Source organism: Aquarana catesbeiana, linkage group LG01 (assembly GCF_042186555.1).
Source record: "Aquarana catesbeiana isolate 2022-GZ linkage group LG01, ASM4218655v1, whole genome shotgun sequence".
NCBI classification, from domain to species: Eukaryota; Metazoa; Chordata; class Amphibia; order Anura; family Ranidae; genus Aquarana; species Aquarana catesbeiana.
The window spans coordinates 367,389,747-367,410,012 of record NC_133324.1 but is presented as its reverse complement, the minus strand read 5'-3'; the positions used below and the strand labels follow the sequence as shown (position 1 = coordinate 367,410,012).

The 20,266-nt window shown below is 41.0% G+C and overlaps 1 protein-coding gene across 1 annotated transcript in view; it reads left to right on the top strand.

The window, feature by feature from the left end:
* ERCC6L2 (ERCC excision repair 6 like 2) overlaps positions 1–20,266 on the top strand; it is a 244,036-nt gene that overhangs the window by 91,866 nt on the left and 131,904 nt on the right. The window contains exons 8-12 of the mRNA XM_073633138.1: positions 11,239–11,355; positions 13,619–13,738; positions 15,999–16,070; positions 19,024–19,169; positions 19,254–19,349. Of these exons, the coding sequence (XP_073489239.1) occupies positions 11,239–11,355; positions 13,619–13,738; positions 15,999–16,070; positions 19,024–19,169; positions 19,254–19,349 (551 nt within the window). The remainder of the gene's footprint in view (positions 1–11,238; positions 11,356–13,618; positions 13,739–15,998; positions 16,071–19,023; positions 19,170–19,253; positions 19,350–20,266) is intronic.

Below are 20,266 nucleotides of genomic sequence, written 5' to 3'. Positions count from 1 at the left end.
TTACATTATTTTTTGTTTACTGTTTATTGATTGCTGCTCTTTATCTCAAATTATATGGATATCTTTGATTATAGAGTCACTAGATCTCTGGATTTAAAAGATGCTTTTACTAATCTGGAGGTTCAGAATACCTCGGATATAGGAGGTCTTTTTACCCGACTAAGAAAACGTCATGGTTTCAGAAATTTGTGGCAATTGGGACGTGGCATTTCTTGAGAAATATTTTGAATTAAATATGGTCCCTAGAAGTCTGAGGTTTGAAATAACCCCTCAGGAGGATGAACCAGACCTTCCAGGCTGGTACAAATATTTTAATGATGTAGGGCTTGACCTTTTGCATTTTTTAATATCGTGGAAAATGCGTAAGCTAAATCAACTAGATGAGGATATTAGTGATTTGAAAGAAAAATTATCATCCTATAAAGATTTGGAAGAGTATAAAACTAAATCCGATCTGCTTAAGAAAACCTTAGAGAAGGAAGATCAGGATCAAAAGTTTAAAAAGAAGAAAAAATATAATAGAGATGTAGATTATTATAAGAACAATTGTGTTTTTAAATGGCAAATTAAGAGGAATGGGTCTACTAATATAGATACCAATTAGAGCTCTTCATCAACTACATCTAAAGGGAATGGTACATCTGTTGCATTACATCAAAGGCAGAATTGTAGTATGGGCACTCCTGGGAAAGGTTAGAGAAAACCACCATCCAGACCTTTTTGGTCCAACCATTCCTACCATTCAGCAGGTCCTAAGTATCTGCAACATCAGGGAGGTTCCCCTAATAATAAAGGGTATCCCAGTGAGAATATTGGGAGAGCTCAGCCCAATTACCATTACCCTGTACACACGGATAATATCTCGATGTATAATAATATGAACCCTTGAGGAGGAAACAAGATGATTATTGGGAGGAGCCAGATAACAGGTATATTATTCAGCATCCTGCATATCACACTCCAAGATCCTGTCATTCTTAGCAACATTTATCTCAATGGGGTAGAACAGGCCACCCACCCTCAGGAAGGTTTTGCCAACCTACTAATGGTCCAGCACAACCTTCTTTTTTTTTTTCCCCAAATGTCCCCAGAAAAACAAGAGGTGGGGAACCCAAAGAGGGACCAGAGGGGGAGGAGGCACAGACAAAAAGAGGAGAAGAGTATAAAAGAAACAGGGATTTTTAACCTTAGTAAAGGTGCACTTAGTGATAAAGAAAAATTTTTGCTGAGTCATGGCTTGAAAATTCACCCCCCGGATAAACCTCTGAATAAATTTAGTACGTTTATCGACATGCAGAAATATATTCGAAAAATTAACATTAAGATATATCTTAATGTTATTATATTTCAAAACAGCCTTGTTTAACTAATGTGGAGGAAGAGGGGGATTAGACATTCTGGGTTGGCTAATGCGTCCCTTTTTAATCCGCCAGGTAATGTGCCCCATCCATTTCAGCATTTAACTGCTTGCCGACCAGCCACCACAGTTTAACTTCGGCAGAATGGCACAGCTGGGCGAAACGACGTTACCTTACGTCGCTTCGCCTTTTGGCCACTAGGGCGGAGCGCGCCGATGTGAGTGCCCGGCGGGCGCGATGACCGCCGGGCACTCGCGATCGCTCCTGACAGAACACACACAGATCCCGGTTCTTTCAGGGGAGTAGAGACCGACCGTGTGTTCATACTAAGTATGAACACCGATCTCTCTCTCTCTCCTTCTAGACAGTCCCACCCCCCCTACAGTTAGAACACACCTAAGGAACACAGTTAACCCCTTGATCGCCCCCTAGTGTTAACCCCTTCCCTGCCAATGACATTTATACAGTAATCAGTGCATTTTTATAGCACTGATCGCTGTATAATTGTCAGTGTTTCCAAAAATGTGTCAAAAGTGTCCAATTTGTCCACCGTAATATCGCAGTCCCGATGAAAAATCACAGATCGCCTCCATTACTAGTAAAAAAATAAATAATAAAAATGCCATAAATCTATCCCCTATTTTGTAGATGCTATAACTTTTTTGCAAACCAATCATTATACGCTTATTTGCGATTTTTTTTTTTTTACCAAAAATATGTAGAAGAATACATATCAGCCTAAACTCACTCTTGATAAAAAAATTGATATTTATTATAGCAAAAAGTAAAAGATATTGTGTTTTTTTCAAAATTGTCGCTCTTCTTTTGATTATAGTGCAAAAAATAAACCGCAGAGGCGATCAAGCACCACCAAAAGAAATCTCTATTTGTGGGGAAAAAAGGACGTCAATTTTGTTCCGGTGCAGCGTGGCACGACCGCGCAATTGTCAGTTAAAGCAGAGCAGTGCCATATCGCAAAAAATGGCCTGGTCATTGAGCAGCCAAATATTCCGGGGCTGAAGTGGTTAAAGATTTAGTGCTGAAGGATATTCATCAACTGATAATTAAAAAGAATTACAATAATGTGAAATTAAGAGAAGGGCTGGAGTCCCTTAGGAAAAGAGATGACATTGTTGTCCACCCCACTGACAAGAGGGGCAGGATTGTTGTACTAGAAAAATCTGCATACGTTGAAGAAATTAATATAATTTTGTCTGATACAGACACACATATGTACATCTTTTGAATGATCCTACTACTAAGTATAGGAAAGAGCTGAATAAGCTTGTTTTTGAGGACAGGTTGCTCACTAAGAAAGAAAAATCTTTTCTTGTATCTATGGCAACTAAGGTGCCAGTCATCTATTCTCTTCCAAAAATCCACAAGAATTTACCTAATCCACCGGGTAGACCTATCATTAGTGGATTAGACTCAGTTATATAGAGGATTGGGAAGTATATTGATGGTTTCCTTCAACAACCCTTTGTATCTCAAAAACCTTCTTTTCTTAGGGATTGTTCCCAGGTGATACAAATACTTGGGATTGATTGGAAGGAAGGCTATATGCTGGCAATGGGAAAGCAGGGATATGCAATTAGCGGACCTCCAGCTGTTGCAGAACTACAATTCCCATGGGGCATAGCAAAACTCTGACAGCCACAAGCATGACACCCAGAGGCAGAGGCATGATGGTACTTGTAGTTTTGCAACAGCTGGAGGTCTGCTAATTGCATATCCCTGCTTTATACGATCATATCCCACCAACATGGTCAGGATGCGGTGGATATATTTCTGAGAAGGATCGATATGCTATCCAGCCCCAAGAAAGACTTTGTGTTGAAACTTTTGAATTTCGCCACGTCCCACAATTATTTTTGGTTCGGAGGCTCTTTTTACCTCCAGAGCTGTGGTGTTGCCATGGGCGCCAAGTTCACCCCTAGTATGGCGAACTTGTTCTATGCCAACAGAATACCGGAGCTTGTCTTCTGGGGTAGGTACATTGATGACGTCCTCCTCTTATGGGATGGCGATCAGTCGTCACTATTTTCCTTTTTAGAGCGGCTAAATAGTAACTCTTTGGGGATTCGGTTGCAATATGAGGTCAGTCCTTCCCAGATTCATTTTCTGGACCTTAATATTGAGGGGAGGGGGGCTTTATTGTGACCTCTACCTATTTCAAGTCTACAGACTGGAATAGTTATATTGGCCAAGGGAGTTGTCACCACCCCTTCTGGCTGAAAGGTGTTCCTAAAAGCCAGTTTATACGTCTTAGGCGCAAATGTACTATTTATGATGACTATATTAAACAATCTATGGTCCTCAGAGCAAGATTCATTGAAAAGGGTTATTCAGCTGATGAACTGGATGGGATTATCTCTGATGTAGGGACTATAGTGCCACCCTTTTGGATGGCAAGGTGAAAAAGGTGATTAACAAGGATTTTAATTTTGCATTTCTCACCACTTTTTCGTGACAGTACCGGGACATTAGGAAGATGGTGTCCAGGCATTGGGGAGTCTTGAGAAATGATCGAGTTTTGGGACCTGCTCTGCCTGATACTCCAGATGTCATTTTTAGGGGTGTCCTCCCTTTAAGACTCCAAGTAGCGCCCCAATTTAAATGCCCCCAATAGGGTGTCTTTTTTTCAAAAAATCAAAGGTTATTACCCATGCCGGAAATGTAGCATCTGTCGCCTTAATAAAAATAAAGCTAGGCGGATTAATACCTTTGAGTCATTTGCCACATCTAAGACTTATGCCATAGACACTTTCATCACCTGTACCTCTCTTAATGTTGTATACATGCTGGTCTGTTCATGTGGCCTACAGTATGTGGGCCGCACTGTTAGAGCCATGAATGACTGGATTGGTGAGCATGTAATATTAAGCAAGACACTATTTGGAGTGCCATGACAGAAACCCGGCTGGCACTTCTTTCATTGCTATTGACAGGTTCACCCCCCCATTGGAGGGGAAGCTTTGTCAGATGGGAAATTTCTAGGCTAGACACACTGGATCCATGAAATTAAGAGTTAAGTCCCCTATGTAATCAATGTGGACTGGGACATTAACTCTTTTATCAATAATAGTTGATGTGCATTTTTTCTGGTGATTCTTCTGTATTTATGTTTGAACATTAGTTCTTTTAGGCTACTTTCACACTGAAGGCGTTTTAGCACTAAAGCTAGCACCTGTAAAGCGCCTGAAATCCACCTCCCATGCCACCCCAGTGTGAAAGCCCGAATTCTTTCACACTGGGGCGGTGCACTTGCGGGACGTTACAAAAAGTTCTGCAAGCAGCATGTTTGGGAGCGCTGTATACAGTTCCCCTAAACCGCCCCAGCCCATTGGAATGCATGGGCAGCAATTTGGAAGCACTGCAACATGGGCGGGTTAAACCCTTTCTTCGGCCACTAACGGGGGTTAAAAGCACCCCGCTAGCGACCGACAAGTACCGCTAAAACGACGGTAAAGCGCTGCTAAAGTAGCGAAGCCCCAGTGAGAAAGTGGCCTAAAGGCTGTTAAGTTGAGCACTTGACCACTAGATGGAGACATTCCTTTGGGTTTGTCTGATGTTGATGACTACTATTTAATATGAACAGCCGTGTTCTAAGTTTATAGATATGTGCAACAATCAGCGCTACCAATTCCAATAAATGAAGTGCTAAGTGCTAATAAATATTCTAGTGCAAAATTATATGATTATATACAAAAACACCACTGTGCTCCTCTGCTCTCCAACAGATCATCGCCCTTAATTGTGCACACTGTCACCAGCTGCAATGCCTGCTCACCTCAAAATTGAGTTAAAGTGGAGTTCCGCACAAAAATGAAACTTCCGCTTTTCGGAACCCTCCCCCCCTCCGGTGTCACATTTGGCACCTTTCAGGGGGGAGGGGGGTGCAGATACCTGTCTAAGACAGGTATTTGCACCCACTTCCGGCATAGACTCCCAAACTAGTCTACGCCTCTTCCCGTCCCCACCGGGCTGTCTCCTGGGAAACACACAGCTCCCAGGAGAGAGCGGGGACCACTTGGGATGACTCGCGCATGCGCAGTAGGGAACCGGGAATTAAAGCCGCAACGCTTCACTTCCTGATTCCCTCACCTAGGATGGCAGCGGCAGCTGCCGAGAACCGAGCGGGTTCTCGGCGTCGCCTGCCGACATCGCTGGACCCTGGGACAGGTAAGTGGCCATGTATTAAAAGTCAGCAGCTGCAGTATTTGTAGCTGCTGGCTTTTAATATTTTTTTTTTTGGCGGTGTAGGTGGACCCCCGCTTTAAATGAACTCAGAAATGGTCTTTCTTTCACTCCGCTGTGGTTTCTCTCCTCCACACCAGAACCACTGCTCTCTTGATTCAACAACCTCCCAGGTGATTTCAGATGGATACAGATAATGATCTCTCATGTAAAGATTCCTTCTATACTCTGCTTTCTTTACTCCGCTCTGCTATTCATCTTATACACGGCTCCGTAGTAACATGCAATCATAAACAAGACTACATAGTGCTCTCTGTATGCATATTTAGTAAAATAGCCCCAATACGGGAAAACTTACAAGATATCCTTTAAAAATTTGCCTATACACAGGAATAGTTCTCACGTCTGCTCGCTCACCACTGACACACTCTCACGGTGGCTGCATCACTGCTTGGCACCTCCCTTCTATACGCATATCGCCCCCTGATTGAGCTTCTTCAGTAGATGGGCGGGTCGCCTAGCCTGAGCCCTTAGATACCTCTTTGTTACCTAAGCAACCTACCAGGCTTCACCATGGCTGTCTAAAGTAATTGTGTGCACGCCCACTTCCTGTGGACCACGGAAGACAGGTTTCCCTTAACCTTATCAAGCCGTGTCCCCTCGTTCTATTTTAGGGATGGTCACTCCACACAACACTCTTCCTGACTGCCGTGGTCAACGCTTGGCGCATTCTAAACATGAAATATATTAAATCGCATTAATTGTCCATATCCTGCTTATGTATTTTATACCACTCTTTATTCTTCTCTATATTTAATAAAACCTTATATGATAGCACTAGTCTCACTATATAAAAAAATGTGTAAAAATTATATAATTAAAATTCATAAGACCCATACAGCAAAACTTTAAAATCCCTTAATAGCTGAATTTGATATCTTTTAACCCATATTATTATGTACCTACTGATTATTGCCCTTATCTAACAATGTATTTTAAAGGGGAGAGACATGTATCTATTAACCTCCAACATCCGGTTCTCCCTGGTGGTCACCCATCCCTGCTTAGCTACCTAAATCTACTGACATCAGAAGCTAACAGTGCAATGGGGAGGTAGTGTCTGCCTTATATAATTTGAAATATATCTTATACATAATCATTTTTAGGAGAGATTCATAACATGGCTATTAGCTGTTATTAATGAAGCAATTTAAATCAAAATCAATGTTAAAGCGGAGTTTCGCTAAAAAATTTTTTTTAGATGTCAGCAGCTGCAAATACTGCAGCTTCTGACTTTTAAAATAAGGACACTCACCTGTCCCGGGGTCTAGCGATGTCGGCACCCGAGGCCGAACCGTCCCTCGATCCTTGGGTGCTGCCGCCGCCATTCTCACTGAGGGAATCGGGAAGTGAAGCGTTGCGGCTTCACTGCCCGGTTCCCTACTGCGCATGCGCGAGTCGCGCTGCGCGTCTACACTGGTCCCCGTTGTGTTGTGGGAACTGTGTATTTCCCACAACACAACGGGGGTGGGCGCGGAGTCTGCGGCTAGCTGCGGCTGGCTATACCCGGAAGTGGGTGCAGATACCTGTATTATACAGGTATCTGCACCCCCCTCCCCCCTGAAAGGTGCCAATTGTGACACCGGAGGGGGGGAGGAATCCGATGAGTGGAAGTTCCACTTTAGGGTGGAACTCCGCTTTAAGACCCCTGGGTGCTAATACCTGGGTCTCATAAATCCAGAATGACTGTCGTTGGCTAAGAGATCTGATGAAGTTACCCCCCTCTCCAGTGACGATTTATCTTTTTCCACCCCCCAAAACTTCAGACCATTGGGGTTTCTATTATGGACCTCTCTTTAGTGTTTGGAAACACTGTTCCTTTACTCCTCTTTTTAATATTGTTAATGTGTTCACGTACCCTTACCAGCAGTGGTCTTGAGGTACAACCCACATACTGGAACTTACAAGGGCACTCCAACACATACACAACCCCCTCTGATGGACAAGTGATTAATTCTTCAATTTTATGGACCCTCCCTGTTGTTCACAGCTACAGCAACAGGGAGGGTCCATAAAGCATATATTTATTAGTTCACATAAGACTGGTTAATAATATAGACAATTGCACAAGTGATATGTTTTTTTTGAGGCAGCACTGCACTATTAGAATAAGTGTTCTAAGTTTATATTAGATTATTAAAATAGGTATATGTCTATGATATTTTTAACTATAGGAGCCCTTGATAATTGGGACTCTCCTTCCCGGATATTGGAATTCGTTTTCTAAATATCCATTCTCATTTTCCTGGCCTGTGGAACGCAGGAATTCTTCCTCCTTCCTGTTTGGCCATCTATCCATTGGCCCATGTGATTATGAACATCACATGATCGGCCTGTGGAATTTAGGGATACTTCCTGTTTGGCCATCTATCCATAAGCCCATGTGATTTTGGGCGTCACATGACCGGTAATGAGAGTTCCGACCTATGTGTATTTAACTGTGTGCTTGCATAAGCTAATCACACCTCTGAATACAGCCTATTGGCTGAAACGCATAAGGTGGTCTGCTGATGCCATAAGCATGGTACGAACCGCATTATTTTTGGATTTTTGTGATTTTTATGAAGACAGCTGTTATTTGCATTGGATTTTAATAAATCGCTCATCCCTACATACTTTATCATGAGAGTTTTATTTTTATGGTGGTGACTCTTTGATCTATCAAGTTTTTTATGATATGTGAAAACTCTGGAGTCCTGGAAAGAGGAGGAGGAATCCTGATGTCCATCCTGTCGCTGTTTTTTTTCTGCTCTGCATTGGAGGGATACCTTGATGCCTGGCCGTGCAGTCAGATTGTTCTGGTGGATTACTGGAGAAGGATTGAGCTCCCTGCAAGGCCTAACTTAATCAACTTTCTGGTAAGGGCATTTGATATCAGCACGTTGGTGTGGTGTGTGGGCTCACGCGCTGAAGTTGGTGCAGGGGACCCTCCTCCTTCCTTCTTTTCCACATGTCCTTTTGGGTTTCATACATCCATTTAAGCGCTGCATATGAACTTTCTACGATTACTCATATTGTGGTCAACAATGTTTATGCTAGCTGCTGTTTTATGTTTTTTTTTTTTTTTTCATCTGAGACTGTTTTGTTATGGTCTTAATATATTAGTCGTGAGCGCGGATATTGCTATATCTTTTGTTTACTAGTATTAAAAAAATAGTTTTATTTTCTGTTCTCTTAACCACTTCCCACCCGCCGTATGCAGAATGACGACCGGGAAGTGGCTCTGTTATCCTGACTGGGCGTCGTATGATGTCCAGCAGGATAACATGCCGGCGCGTGCCCGTGGGGTTGCTCAGCGTGGCGAGCGCGAGTGCGGCGTGTCAGTCTGACACCCTGCATCTCCGATCGTGATAAGAAGCCTCTGTCAGAGGCTTCTTACCACGTGATCAACTGTGACCAATCACAGTGGATCATCGCGTGAACCAGGAAGTGCCAGGAAACTGAATTTCTCGTTTCGTGCTGACAGGGAGAGCCGTTCGGCAGCTCTCCCTGTCGGGGGGGGGGGGGTCTGTGCTGATAATCAGCACATTGATTATCAGCACAGCCCCCTCAGATGTGCCACAACACCTTTTAAAATGTGCCCATAAGCTGTCAGTCAGTGCCCCATAAAAACATGACTCACAGTGGCCATAAAAGTGCCAATCAGTGCCCACCACAGTGGCAGTCAGTGCCCATCTCAGTGCCCAGCGGTAAAACCTGTTAGTACCTCAACATCAGTGCTGCCCATCAGTACCACCTGTCAGTGCCAATCAGTACCACCTATCTGCCAATCAGTGCCGCCTGTCAGTGCCCATCACAGCCGCCTGTCAGTGCCCATCACAGCCGCCAGTCAGTGCCCATCAGTGCTGCATATCAGTTCCGCCTATTGGTGCCCATCAATTCTACGTGTCAGTGCATCCTCATCAGTGCCAACTCATCAGTGCCCATCAGTGAAGGAGAAAACAAAAAATTTTATAACTGAGATGAAGAAAAACTTTTCTTTTTTTTTCAAAAATGTTGTTCTTTTTTTAGTTTGTTTAGCAAAAAATAAAAACCGCAGAGGTGATCAAATACCACCAAAAGAAAGCTCTATTTGTGGGAACAAAATGATAAAAATTTCATTTGGGTACAGTGTAGCCTGACCGCGCAATTGTCATTCAAAGTGCGACAGAGCTGAAAGCTGAAAATTGTCCTGGGCGGGAAGGGGCGAAAGTGCCTGATTTTGAAGTTGTTAACATAATTTCTAAGAAGATCACCAGAACTAAAACTATTGATCCTCTTGTTTTAAAAAACACTTACAGACCAAGCCTTTTCTGGCACTTTTTGTTTACATGTAACAATCAGTATTTTTTGTTAGTAAATTTCTTAGAACCCCCGAAGCAAAGATCCTAGAGAATAAATTTGTGTGTTTTACAATTTTTTTATGTCACACGGTATTTCCGCTGCGGTTTTTCAAATGCAGTTTTTTGGGAAAAATACACTTTTTAAAAATTTTAACGCAAAAAAATGCAATACGTAACCCAATTTTTTTGTACAAAATAAAACCTGAAGTTACACTGAGTAAATAGACACCACACATGTCATGCTTTAAAATTGTGCAAACCTGTGCAATGACGACAAATTACATTAATTTTACTATCCATAGGCGATGCTTTAAAAACCTTTACAGATTACCACCTTAAGGTTGAATATGTTACAGGTTACCACTTTAGACTTACAGAGGAGGTCTCGTGCTAGAATTACTGCCAATAATCTGACGTTTACGGCGATACCTCGCATGTGTAAGACCATTGCTGCTTGTGTGCAAGCAGGACCAACGCGCCTGTTCGCCTTTGCTCACGAGCCCAGGGGGACGTGGGCACATTACATTTATGTAAATATTATTGTTTATTCAATTTTTTTGGATCAATTTTATTGTTGTAACAAGGAGTGTAAACATCCTTGTGGCAGGTACTGTTTATGGATTGAAAACACCAACATTGGTGTGTTTGAATGCATTCGAATTTTAAAAAAATGGTGCCGTTGACATCCAGGTAAACCGGAAGTGATGTCATGTCATTGCTTCCAGGTTACTATAGCAAACAGCCGATCAAAGCCAATCCTGTCTTTGTTTGGCTGCCTGGCCAGCTGGTGGATGTGCCAGCTGGACGCTCAGGTCTCCCGGTGGGACAGGAGAGCCCAAGAGAGCCGTGGAAGGCGGCAGGAGAGGGGGATTTCCCCACCCACTGCTTGTAATAGCAATCAAGTGGCTAGTTAGCCGCTACAATTGTTATAACAAGAGAGCTGATCGCCAGCTCTAAAAAACAGTACTGGGGTGAGCTGCAGCTGCGGGCATCATCCTGGTATAACCACCGTAAGTTCAGCGATGTATGGGTACTGGTCTGAAAGTGGTTAATGAAGAGACAATCAAAGTTATATTTTAATATGAATGTCCAATGGGGATGTATATTGGTTGGTAAAGTGAGTCATCATATAAACCCTACTTTATTGAGCTTTCTATGTACACGTCTGTTTTTTAATTTCACAAAAAAAATGTTTTCACAGAGAAATTCTATAGGTGTTATAAGAGCCTATATGGCCTGGAATATTGTGTAAGAATTTATATAATGTTCTCTTTTTATGAACTTTATTGTTAATATAGGAAAACCAGTATGGCGAAAGTGTAAAGACCCTTTATTTCAGTTATATGGCTATCCTTCGTAAGGTAGCAAATCATGCAGCTCTTCTACAGTCAAATGCCAACACCAGCAAAAAACAGGTGTGTTTTCCTCAAATGCAGTTTCATGTGTCTTTTTGTCATTATGTTTATTATGTTTCACTACCATCATGGCAGGTTTAATTTGATCTATATACAATAATTATTTTAGTTTCAAAGAATAAACTCTAATTGACCTGCTTGCTACGTGTAGAAAAACTGGAAAATTCATTTTTTAACTCATAACAGACAATCAGAAATAATATCTCATGACTGTCTGCAATGTTTTTACTACAATAAACTGAAATCTGATTAAAGAGCATGTTTATAAAGCAGAGAGAGTTGCATTCACCAATAATTTACTGCAGGTGTGCGTTCTGCTGCTTTATGAATATGCCTCTAAAGCCTAGTAGGATATCCCCTCTTACCAACTGCTCAGTGTCTGCCATCCCTCTCTACCAATCCTTACACTGGCTCCCGATCACCCAGTAAATCAAATTTGAAATACTAACTACAATATACAAAGCCATTCATAACTGCCCCGAGCTACATCACCAATCTTGTCTCCAAATATCACCCAAACCGCCCTCTTCGCTCCTTTTAAGACCTCCTGCTCTCAAGCTCCCTTGTCTCTTCCTCCCATTCTCATCTCAAGGATTTCTCCTGAGCCTCGCCCATCCTCTGAAACCCTACCTGAATCTGTCCGGCTATCTCCTACTCTTGCTGCCTTCAGGCAATCCCTGAAAACTCATCTCTTCAGGGAAGCCTATTACGCCTCCAACGAATCTTTTACCACTTCCATCAGCTCATTCCCCACACTTAAAACCTTTTGTACCACCTGTCCCACACTATTAAATTGTAAGCTCTTCTGAGCAGGGCCCTCTTAATTCTCCTGTATTTTATTGTATTGTAACTGTATTGTCTCCCTTTTATATTGTAAAGTATTGAATAAAGTGTTGGCGCTATATAAATCTTGTAGAATAATAATAATACACACAATGAGATTATCGGACAAATGATCGTCTGTTTTATTTTTTTGAGTGCTAGTCTCATATAAAAAATGAATAGGTTACTAAAGTCCGAAAATTCTCGTACGACAGAACAAAAAAATTGGTAGTGATGTAATGTATTTGTATTATATTTTCGGATGAAAACGGTACTGATTAAACAAAAATCGTACAATCTGGTATTGTACGAGAAATTTTGTGTTTGTCCCTTTGGAAAATTTTGGACAAAAAATGTGTACGAACGATCAGATTACCGTATGATCTCTTCGAAAACTGTATTTTTTGTACGATTTTGATCATGTATACAAGGCTTAAGTTTCATGAGCTACTTTGCTTGCAAATCATCATTGCTCTTTGCAATAGTTTAGGAAATAACCTCAACACTTTTATATCACTACTAGATATTGAACATGTACCAAACATATGTTTTGGTTAAGACCATACTGAATGCAGGACGCTAACCAGTATCTTTTGCACACGAAGATGTTTTTGAGTCAAAGCTGCTTTTCTTACAAGTCAGTGGCAATAAAAAAGCAGCTTGAACTAGCTTAGAAAGAAGTCAGAAGCAGCTAAAAAATTCTCTTTTCCAATAGTTTTTATTATTTATCCAATTAAAAAAAGACGTGTACAAAATGTAGTAAGGTTGACGCATGAGTACAATCATCTCCTTTATATAGAAAAAAGGAATACATTATATAAAGAGGGAGAAAGCGCAAGTGTGAATCAAAGTTCCCAACTTTGTTTATGTACAATAACAAATAAATCGGCCTATGTGACTTAAAATATTAGAAACCATGCATGCAAAATCTGCAGGCAAACAAGGCAATTACAAGTGAGTGGAATCTTACCATCCCCTGTCAGTATGCTTGAAATGTTATTTCCAATCCAATGTATCAATCTGAGATACAGCAAACTTGCCCGAGTTGGGCTAACTTGAAGGACATCCCTAGAGGGGGATCCCCTCGTCCCAGTTCAAATCTCAGGCACTACATTGCATGGGACGCTGCAATGGAATAAAAGGCAGCCCCTCCACAAGATGGGGGGGGTGATACAAGATAAAGAGCAAGGAAAAAAGTAAAGTCAAGAAATCATCTGTTTTCTCATAAAGGTAACAGTAACATTAGACATTTGCCAAAATTTAATTTGTTTCCAATATCAGCTGAATGCACCTAAAACATTTTGCGTTTGGCTATAACACACAAGTCCTGCAGTGCAGCAGACCTAGTTAGCATCACAGTTAGCATCACAGTTAGCATGCAAGGTAAACTGAAATTTGATTTGTCCCCCCTTTCATTTTTATCTTTTTGCGGTGATCATAGGAAGCTCATATTAAAAGAATCTGCAGTGACGTGTTCTCCAAGTTTCCAGAGTTTGTCCAGCAAACCAAAGAGGCTGCATTCGAAACCATCTCTGATCCGAAGTACAGTGGAAAAATGAAGGTCTGTCAGATTTTTGCCATATAATAACATTTATAGACCTGTATCAAGATATTTACAGAATTTATTACCATTTAAGTAAAACCCTTGTCTTGCAAAAAGGTATCATTCTACACATAGACTGATTTGCTGTCTACTAATTCCATTACAAGCCAACTTTCTAGACATCCAGTAAATAGCTTGTAAAATAGAATATGTTTCGGTTAACTTTACAGCCAGATAAATGTACAGATAACAGATTTTGTAAAAAAAATTGAAACCTTTCTGTGTGCAGAAGGTAGTACAGGTTGCTTCAGTAAAAAAACAAAAACATTTTTAAGGTTAACTTTTCATAGAAGATTTTTTCCCAGGTAGGGCACACTAAGGTTAGTTTTGGAGAATGAAGAAATACTACATGACCATACTGTGCAGTTTTCAGTCTAAAGACTACATGTCAAGTTCCATGGCTCTTATGATTGAAATGATATTGGTGTATTTTTCTTTGGCAGTTTGAGCCCCTCCTGCAGGCATGATTAAAATTCTATTTCATTAGGTTTATAGTATTTGTGAGTGGGTAACTGTGTAGATGATGTAAATATTTATAACAGAATAAATCTAATAGTTTAAATATTTATTACCCACTGGGAGCGACTAGCATTGCTGGGGAAGAAGAATTTCTTCTTTTTTCTCCATTTCGCGTTGCGTCAGCAAAGTCACATTGACCTGACATTGCCAGATGTGGACATGCTTTTCTTAAAAATAACAGTATCCGCATTATACACACATCCCCACATTGCTTACTTCCCCAGCAGAATAACATCTTGTGAGGGAGTGTAGCTGGCATCATAGAGTATGACAAGACTATGAGAAGTTAGCCTGTACAATAAACACAAGGATGAGGGAGGGTAAAAAACACATTTCACAGATTATTTGAACAAGCCTCACTCCAAGAAGGTTTTCCTTTGATAACTTGGCAGCATTGCAAGCTGACCATATATAAGCATATGTTATAAGCTTTTCCTTAATTAGTGTCTTTTGACTGGAAGCTGTGTCTATAATAACTAATGGTAGAGTCTAGGTGAGGTAAATTATTTGTATATTTCTCAGTAAGTTGAAACTTTCAAACTTCTGCCAAAATTTAAAAGATGTATTGATTTTGTCACCTACCTGTCTATCTCCTCTGTCCTCCCTGACAGCATAGGGCCTCAGGTGTTGGCATTGCAGCAATACGTCCATGGTTTGATTTCAATTAGGGCATGGTCTGCGAGGAGTGCATATGCTCTTTCTGTGGATTTCCATCTTGGTGCAATAGACAGCCTTTGTAGGTGATACTTTCGTTTTGGACATGTGCTTTGTTCAGATTCCATAACTGAGGTTTACAACCACTTTAATAAATCAAACCTGCCACTAGAAGTCTACAGACAGCAAGCAAACTAGAAACCTGAGCTCTGCCCAGGCATGGCTTAAAAAATGGCATGACGCGCATAGGGCAAAATTTGGCCTGTACCTGAAATTTGCAGCTCTACTTCTCTACCATTCGTGGGACTGTAAAAAGCACATTCTTATGCCCTGTACACATGAGCGGAATGTCCGACATAAAAAGTCAGATGGAAGCTTTTCATCGTCTATTCCGATCATGTGTAGGCCTCATCAGACTTATTTTTTTGAAAATCCTGACGGACCTAGAAATAGAACATGCTCTAAATATTTCCGATGGAACCAATTCCTATCGGGAAAACCGCTTGTCTGTATGCTGTTCCGACGGACCAAAAACGACGCATGCTCTGAAGCAAGTACAAGACGGAAGCTATTGGTTACTGGTTATTGAACTTCCTTTTTCTAGTCCCGTCGTACGTGCTGTACGTCACCGCGTTCTGGACAGTCGGACTTTGGTTTGACCGTGTGTAGGCAAGACCGCTTGAATGGAGTTCCGTCGGAGAAACCTTTGGAGTTTATTCCGACAGCTAAACCGGTCGTGTGTACTCGGCATTACTTTCACTTCACCCTGATACAGAGATCGTTTTATCCTAGAGTTAATTTACTCACATAAATGTGAAGTTATTGTTAGTAATATAAAACAGTTCTAAGTTTGACAACGGCATTGATAATGAGAAACAGAGCCCCATATTTTCCCAGTGTTTAAGGTTTAAAATCGTATTCGCTTTAAAATGCTTTTGAGTTTTCTGCGTCATTAGTTTTGCCACCATTCCCGTGTAAGGTTTTCCAGCTTTAACAGTAATGTTTGGATACTTTGGTTCATTGCTGCCTTGTGGTTCAATTACAGGTCCTTCAGCAGCTCCTAAATCACTGCAGAAAAAACAAAGACAAGGTTCTTCTTTTCTCCTTCTCCACAAAGGTGAGCACCATATAGCGTCTGCCATGCTTGGCTGATGTATAACTCTTGATTGATAAAGCAAAAGACTTTTCTTGCAACAGCTGTCAACCACATTTCCTTCCTTGCATTTAATACATAAGTAGCATTGAAGTGTGTAATAGGCAATTTTATGGATAGCAACTAGAATCCTTAATAATGCTTCCAAATTAGAGAAAAAAAAAACAGGTTGCCTTGTTATAATTTGTACATAAAGCAGTCAAATTGAAAACACATATCAGCTCTAAAAGTGTCCACGTGTGTGCAGATCTCTCAGAAGAAATATTTGAAATGTACCTGTTCTCTATACAGTTGTTGAGCTCCCATGATTCCCTCCTTTGGAATAAAACTAGCTCTCCTGAAGTATTGAAGCTATGTTACAATTTAGTCTAAATATTTTACTTTTCTTTTAAGCTAGACAAATACATATTTTGAAATAACTAAATATGGACTTCAGCCATAACAGGAGTTTATACCTAATGTATATGGTCTGTTTCAAGGAATTTATGCACTTATAAAAATTGTATACATGAGTGCTCTTTACTGGTTCATGTTCCCTAAGCAATAGTTTTTGTACGTTTACAGTAAAATAACAAATATCCATCTTCATGCTGCTGAAAGTTCCACACATGCAGCTGTAATAAAAAACAGTCAGTGGATCATAGTGTGATCATGTGTTGCTATATACAATGAATTGCTAGACAAAAGCTGGCCATACATAATCACTGTTTTCCTTCAACCCAGTGGGTTGAACGAAAAAAAGAAAAAATGACCCTATTCCCCCATCCACACATTCCACATGGGTTGGGGAATCTCTCCCACTGTTCTGTTGCGTTCTGTCGGTGGGGAGCTTTCCCCCGCCATCAAATTAACACTGATCAGTGTTGCCGGCTATAGCCAGTGGCACTGATCATTCGGGGGAAAGCTCGTCAGGCTGGTTGTACAGAAGTCAATTAGTAGATTGACATCTGTACCACCACCCTGCCCATACATGGCTTGAAATTCTTCTGATCCCTACTGAACTGGCTGAATTTTGATCCATGTATGGCAACATTATTTTGAAGGTGAATGGACAAAATAAAAATGTTTATTGGTATTGTATTTGCTGAACTGTGCAATTGTCTGTTAAATACTGTTGAATGACTAAAAATTAACTGAAAATACTATAACAATAACCAGTTAGGTTTCTCTGTTATGTTGCTTTTTGGCCAAGTAGTGTCTGTTCGGTAGGTTTACACCTAGCTAATTACTTACAGTATAAAATGACTTGTCTGAAGTTCTTCTTTAAATGTCTCACTTTTTTACATTTAAAGAATCAGTTTACCTTTACTTAAAGTGTTACTAAACCCAGGACCCTGCATTCACTATATCTGGTCTCCCACAGTACACAGAACAATCGTTTTAGTAAATATAAACTGCTAAATACCTTTTCTCATCAGCAGTATATAGCAGTCTTCAGTGGCGGCTGGTGGAGTTCTTTTTGTGAGTGCAGCAAACGGCGCCCCCCCCCCAGGCCGCCGGTGGAGCGACACCACACACACACACACACACACACACACACACACACACACACACACACACACACACACGGCACTAACACACTCCCCCACCACCACCCGCTGTGCTTACCTTGGATGCGGGAGAGCATGGTGAGCTCGGGGAAAACTGCTCCGGGGTGTCCTCTCTGGGAGCAGCATCTGCGGTGTCTCCTCTCTCCTCCCGGCACTAGGCCTCCAAAAGGATCGCCAGACGTTTTGGCCAATCGGGAAACAGGTTTCATACCTCCTTCCTGATTGGCCAGGAGAAGGATCAATGTTGCAACAGCGAATTTTCATTCTGGGTGGGCTCCAGATGCAATGCTCTGCTTCCCGGGTCCACCCCATTTTGAAGCCTATTAGAGCCTATGGCTCTAATCGGTGCTTCAAAAAAAAAAAAAAACCCTGGCCACTGTAATTTATATGCCCGGTGACCCGAAAGGGGCTGGACACTTGAATTGGGGGCGACCGCGGCAGCAATGGATAGATTCATGCTATGCATGAATCTATTCATCATGCATATAGGGGGGGGGGGCAGCGCCCGGGCACCCCTAATGGATGGGCTACACCTGGCAGTCTTGTAACGTCTATCAGTTCCTGGTTAAAGCTTGTAGGAGGAGTTTTTTTACTGCACTGAGCTGTCCTATCAGGATCTAGGACCCCTGATTCTCTGTCTGGCCCTGTGCTGATCACATGCACTCTCCCAAGAAAAAAAAAAAACTCTCTAGCAATACACACCAAACTGAGCATATGCAGCCTCACTCCATAGACTGTGTTATTTAGACCTGTTTTGGAGTCAGTGGAAGAAGAGTTGAAACTGTGCATACAGGATCAAACAACCTTTTTGTACAAAGCAGAGGGTTAACCCCTTAGGTTCCACAGTGGGTATAACAAGCATGCTTTACTGCATATACAGTTTGATTTTACTGTTGTGGGTAAAGTAACACTTTAAGGTGGCCAAAGATTAATCTGAATTTGCCCAGTTCAGCAGGGACCCAGAAACTCACAAACGAGCACTTGGTTTTGTTCCATATCCACGTTTGTACAGTCTGTTCTCTGCAAATCAGCATTTTGCGAGAGTGAAAGAGGCATGCATGGGTAGGGAATGAAACGGAGTGCTCATTCTTGAGTTTCATGGGAGTGTGCATGCAACAGTTGTACATCCTGCTATCTGCAGGACAGAGAAGGGAGGACAATGAGTATCTAAAAAAGTAAGCATTCTATTGCAAAGCAGAGCACAGCATATTAATGCATTGAGAACACTAATGCATAGAAATATTTTTGTAAAAAGTAAGTAAATTTGGACTAACCAATTAAAACTTGGATTAAAAAAAATAACTGTGCCTTGTAGGTGCACTTCTTGGTTTCTACTACTTTTTTTTTTTAAATATCATGAACATTAGCTTCTAGATGTTTTGGAAAGATACTGCATGGCATCAGGACTAGAATATCGCAGACTCGATGGAAGCACCAAGCCAGAAGACAGAGTAAATATTGTAAAGGAGTTCAACAGTGAGCAAGATGTGAACATTTGTTTAGTTTCAACTATGTAAGTCTCACTTTAAATGTAAACTTTTATTAAGTTATACATTTTGTATTTTTTGTGGTAATTGTTTTCCTTGTGTTATTAAAGGGCAGGTGGACTAGGACTTAATTTTGTGGGTGCAAACATAGTGGTGATCTTTGATCCAACTTGGAATCCAGCAAATGACCTCCAGGCAATTGACAGGTAATTGTCTCCCGTAACTTTGTATCATTGTATGTTAAACTCAGGAAAATGATGGAGATGACCCTAAAGAGATTCTGTTGCCAGACCATTCATTTCAACAACAATCTTCCCATAATATTATATGTGCATTTAATGTATTTTATTCAAGTTATATACTTGTAAATGCCGCCTTGTGTAGATACCTACAAGCACGGAGACTGCTGCTGGACACTGCCATCTTGGATGTGATATTAGTAGATTTGGAGCTATGATTCAAGTGATTGTCCTTTGGATATTCTACTTATTTGCTTATTCTTCAGCAGATAAAAGGTTATGTAGGGAGTGGAGAGCGGAGGAACTAGGCTAGCACAGACAGTGATTATACGCTCTTAGGAGTAGTCAAATTTTCTAGCAATTTCAAAGGCAAATTGCAGGTAAAAAAGATGTTTATGGAATGGAAAACTTCTGCAGATAAGCAAATAAAATACTTTCTTTGCTTTCATCTGCAGTTTTTGACAGGTTAGTGACATGGTCTTTATATTTTTGCACTATTTTTTAAACTTATGTTATAGTCTGTATTGACAACATCTGTGTTTTGGCCAAGTTTGTTCAAAAGATGTCCAAAGATATTAAGATCGTGGCCTCCTGCTGGCCTCTTCTGTTAGCATATCAAAACTGTTTGTATTTGTGGCTTTTTCTGACCTCATTTGATTGAGTTTAATGCATGTCCAGCAGTTTGACTTAAAAGCCCCATTCTAATTTTAGGAAATTTGTAGTCCACACATTCTTTATAATGACCTTGTCACCACAGGGTCACTTGTACCAAAAAATAAGATTTTTGTGTTTCCCATAAAATCTTTTTTTTTTTTAGGAGTCCATTGAGGGATACAGGGGCATAGAAATGATAGACGTGATAGAAGTTGTAGGCAACTGCTTTT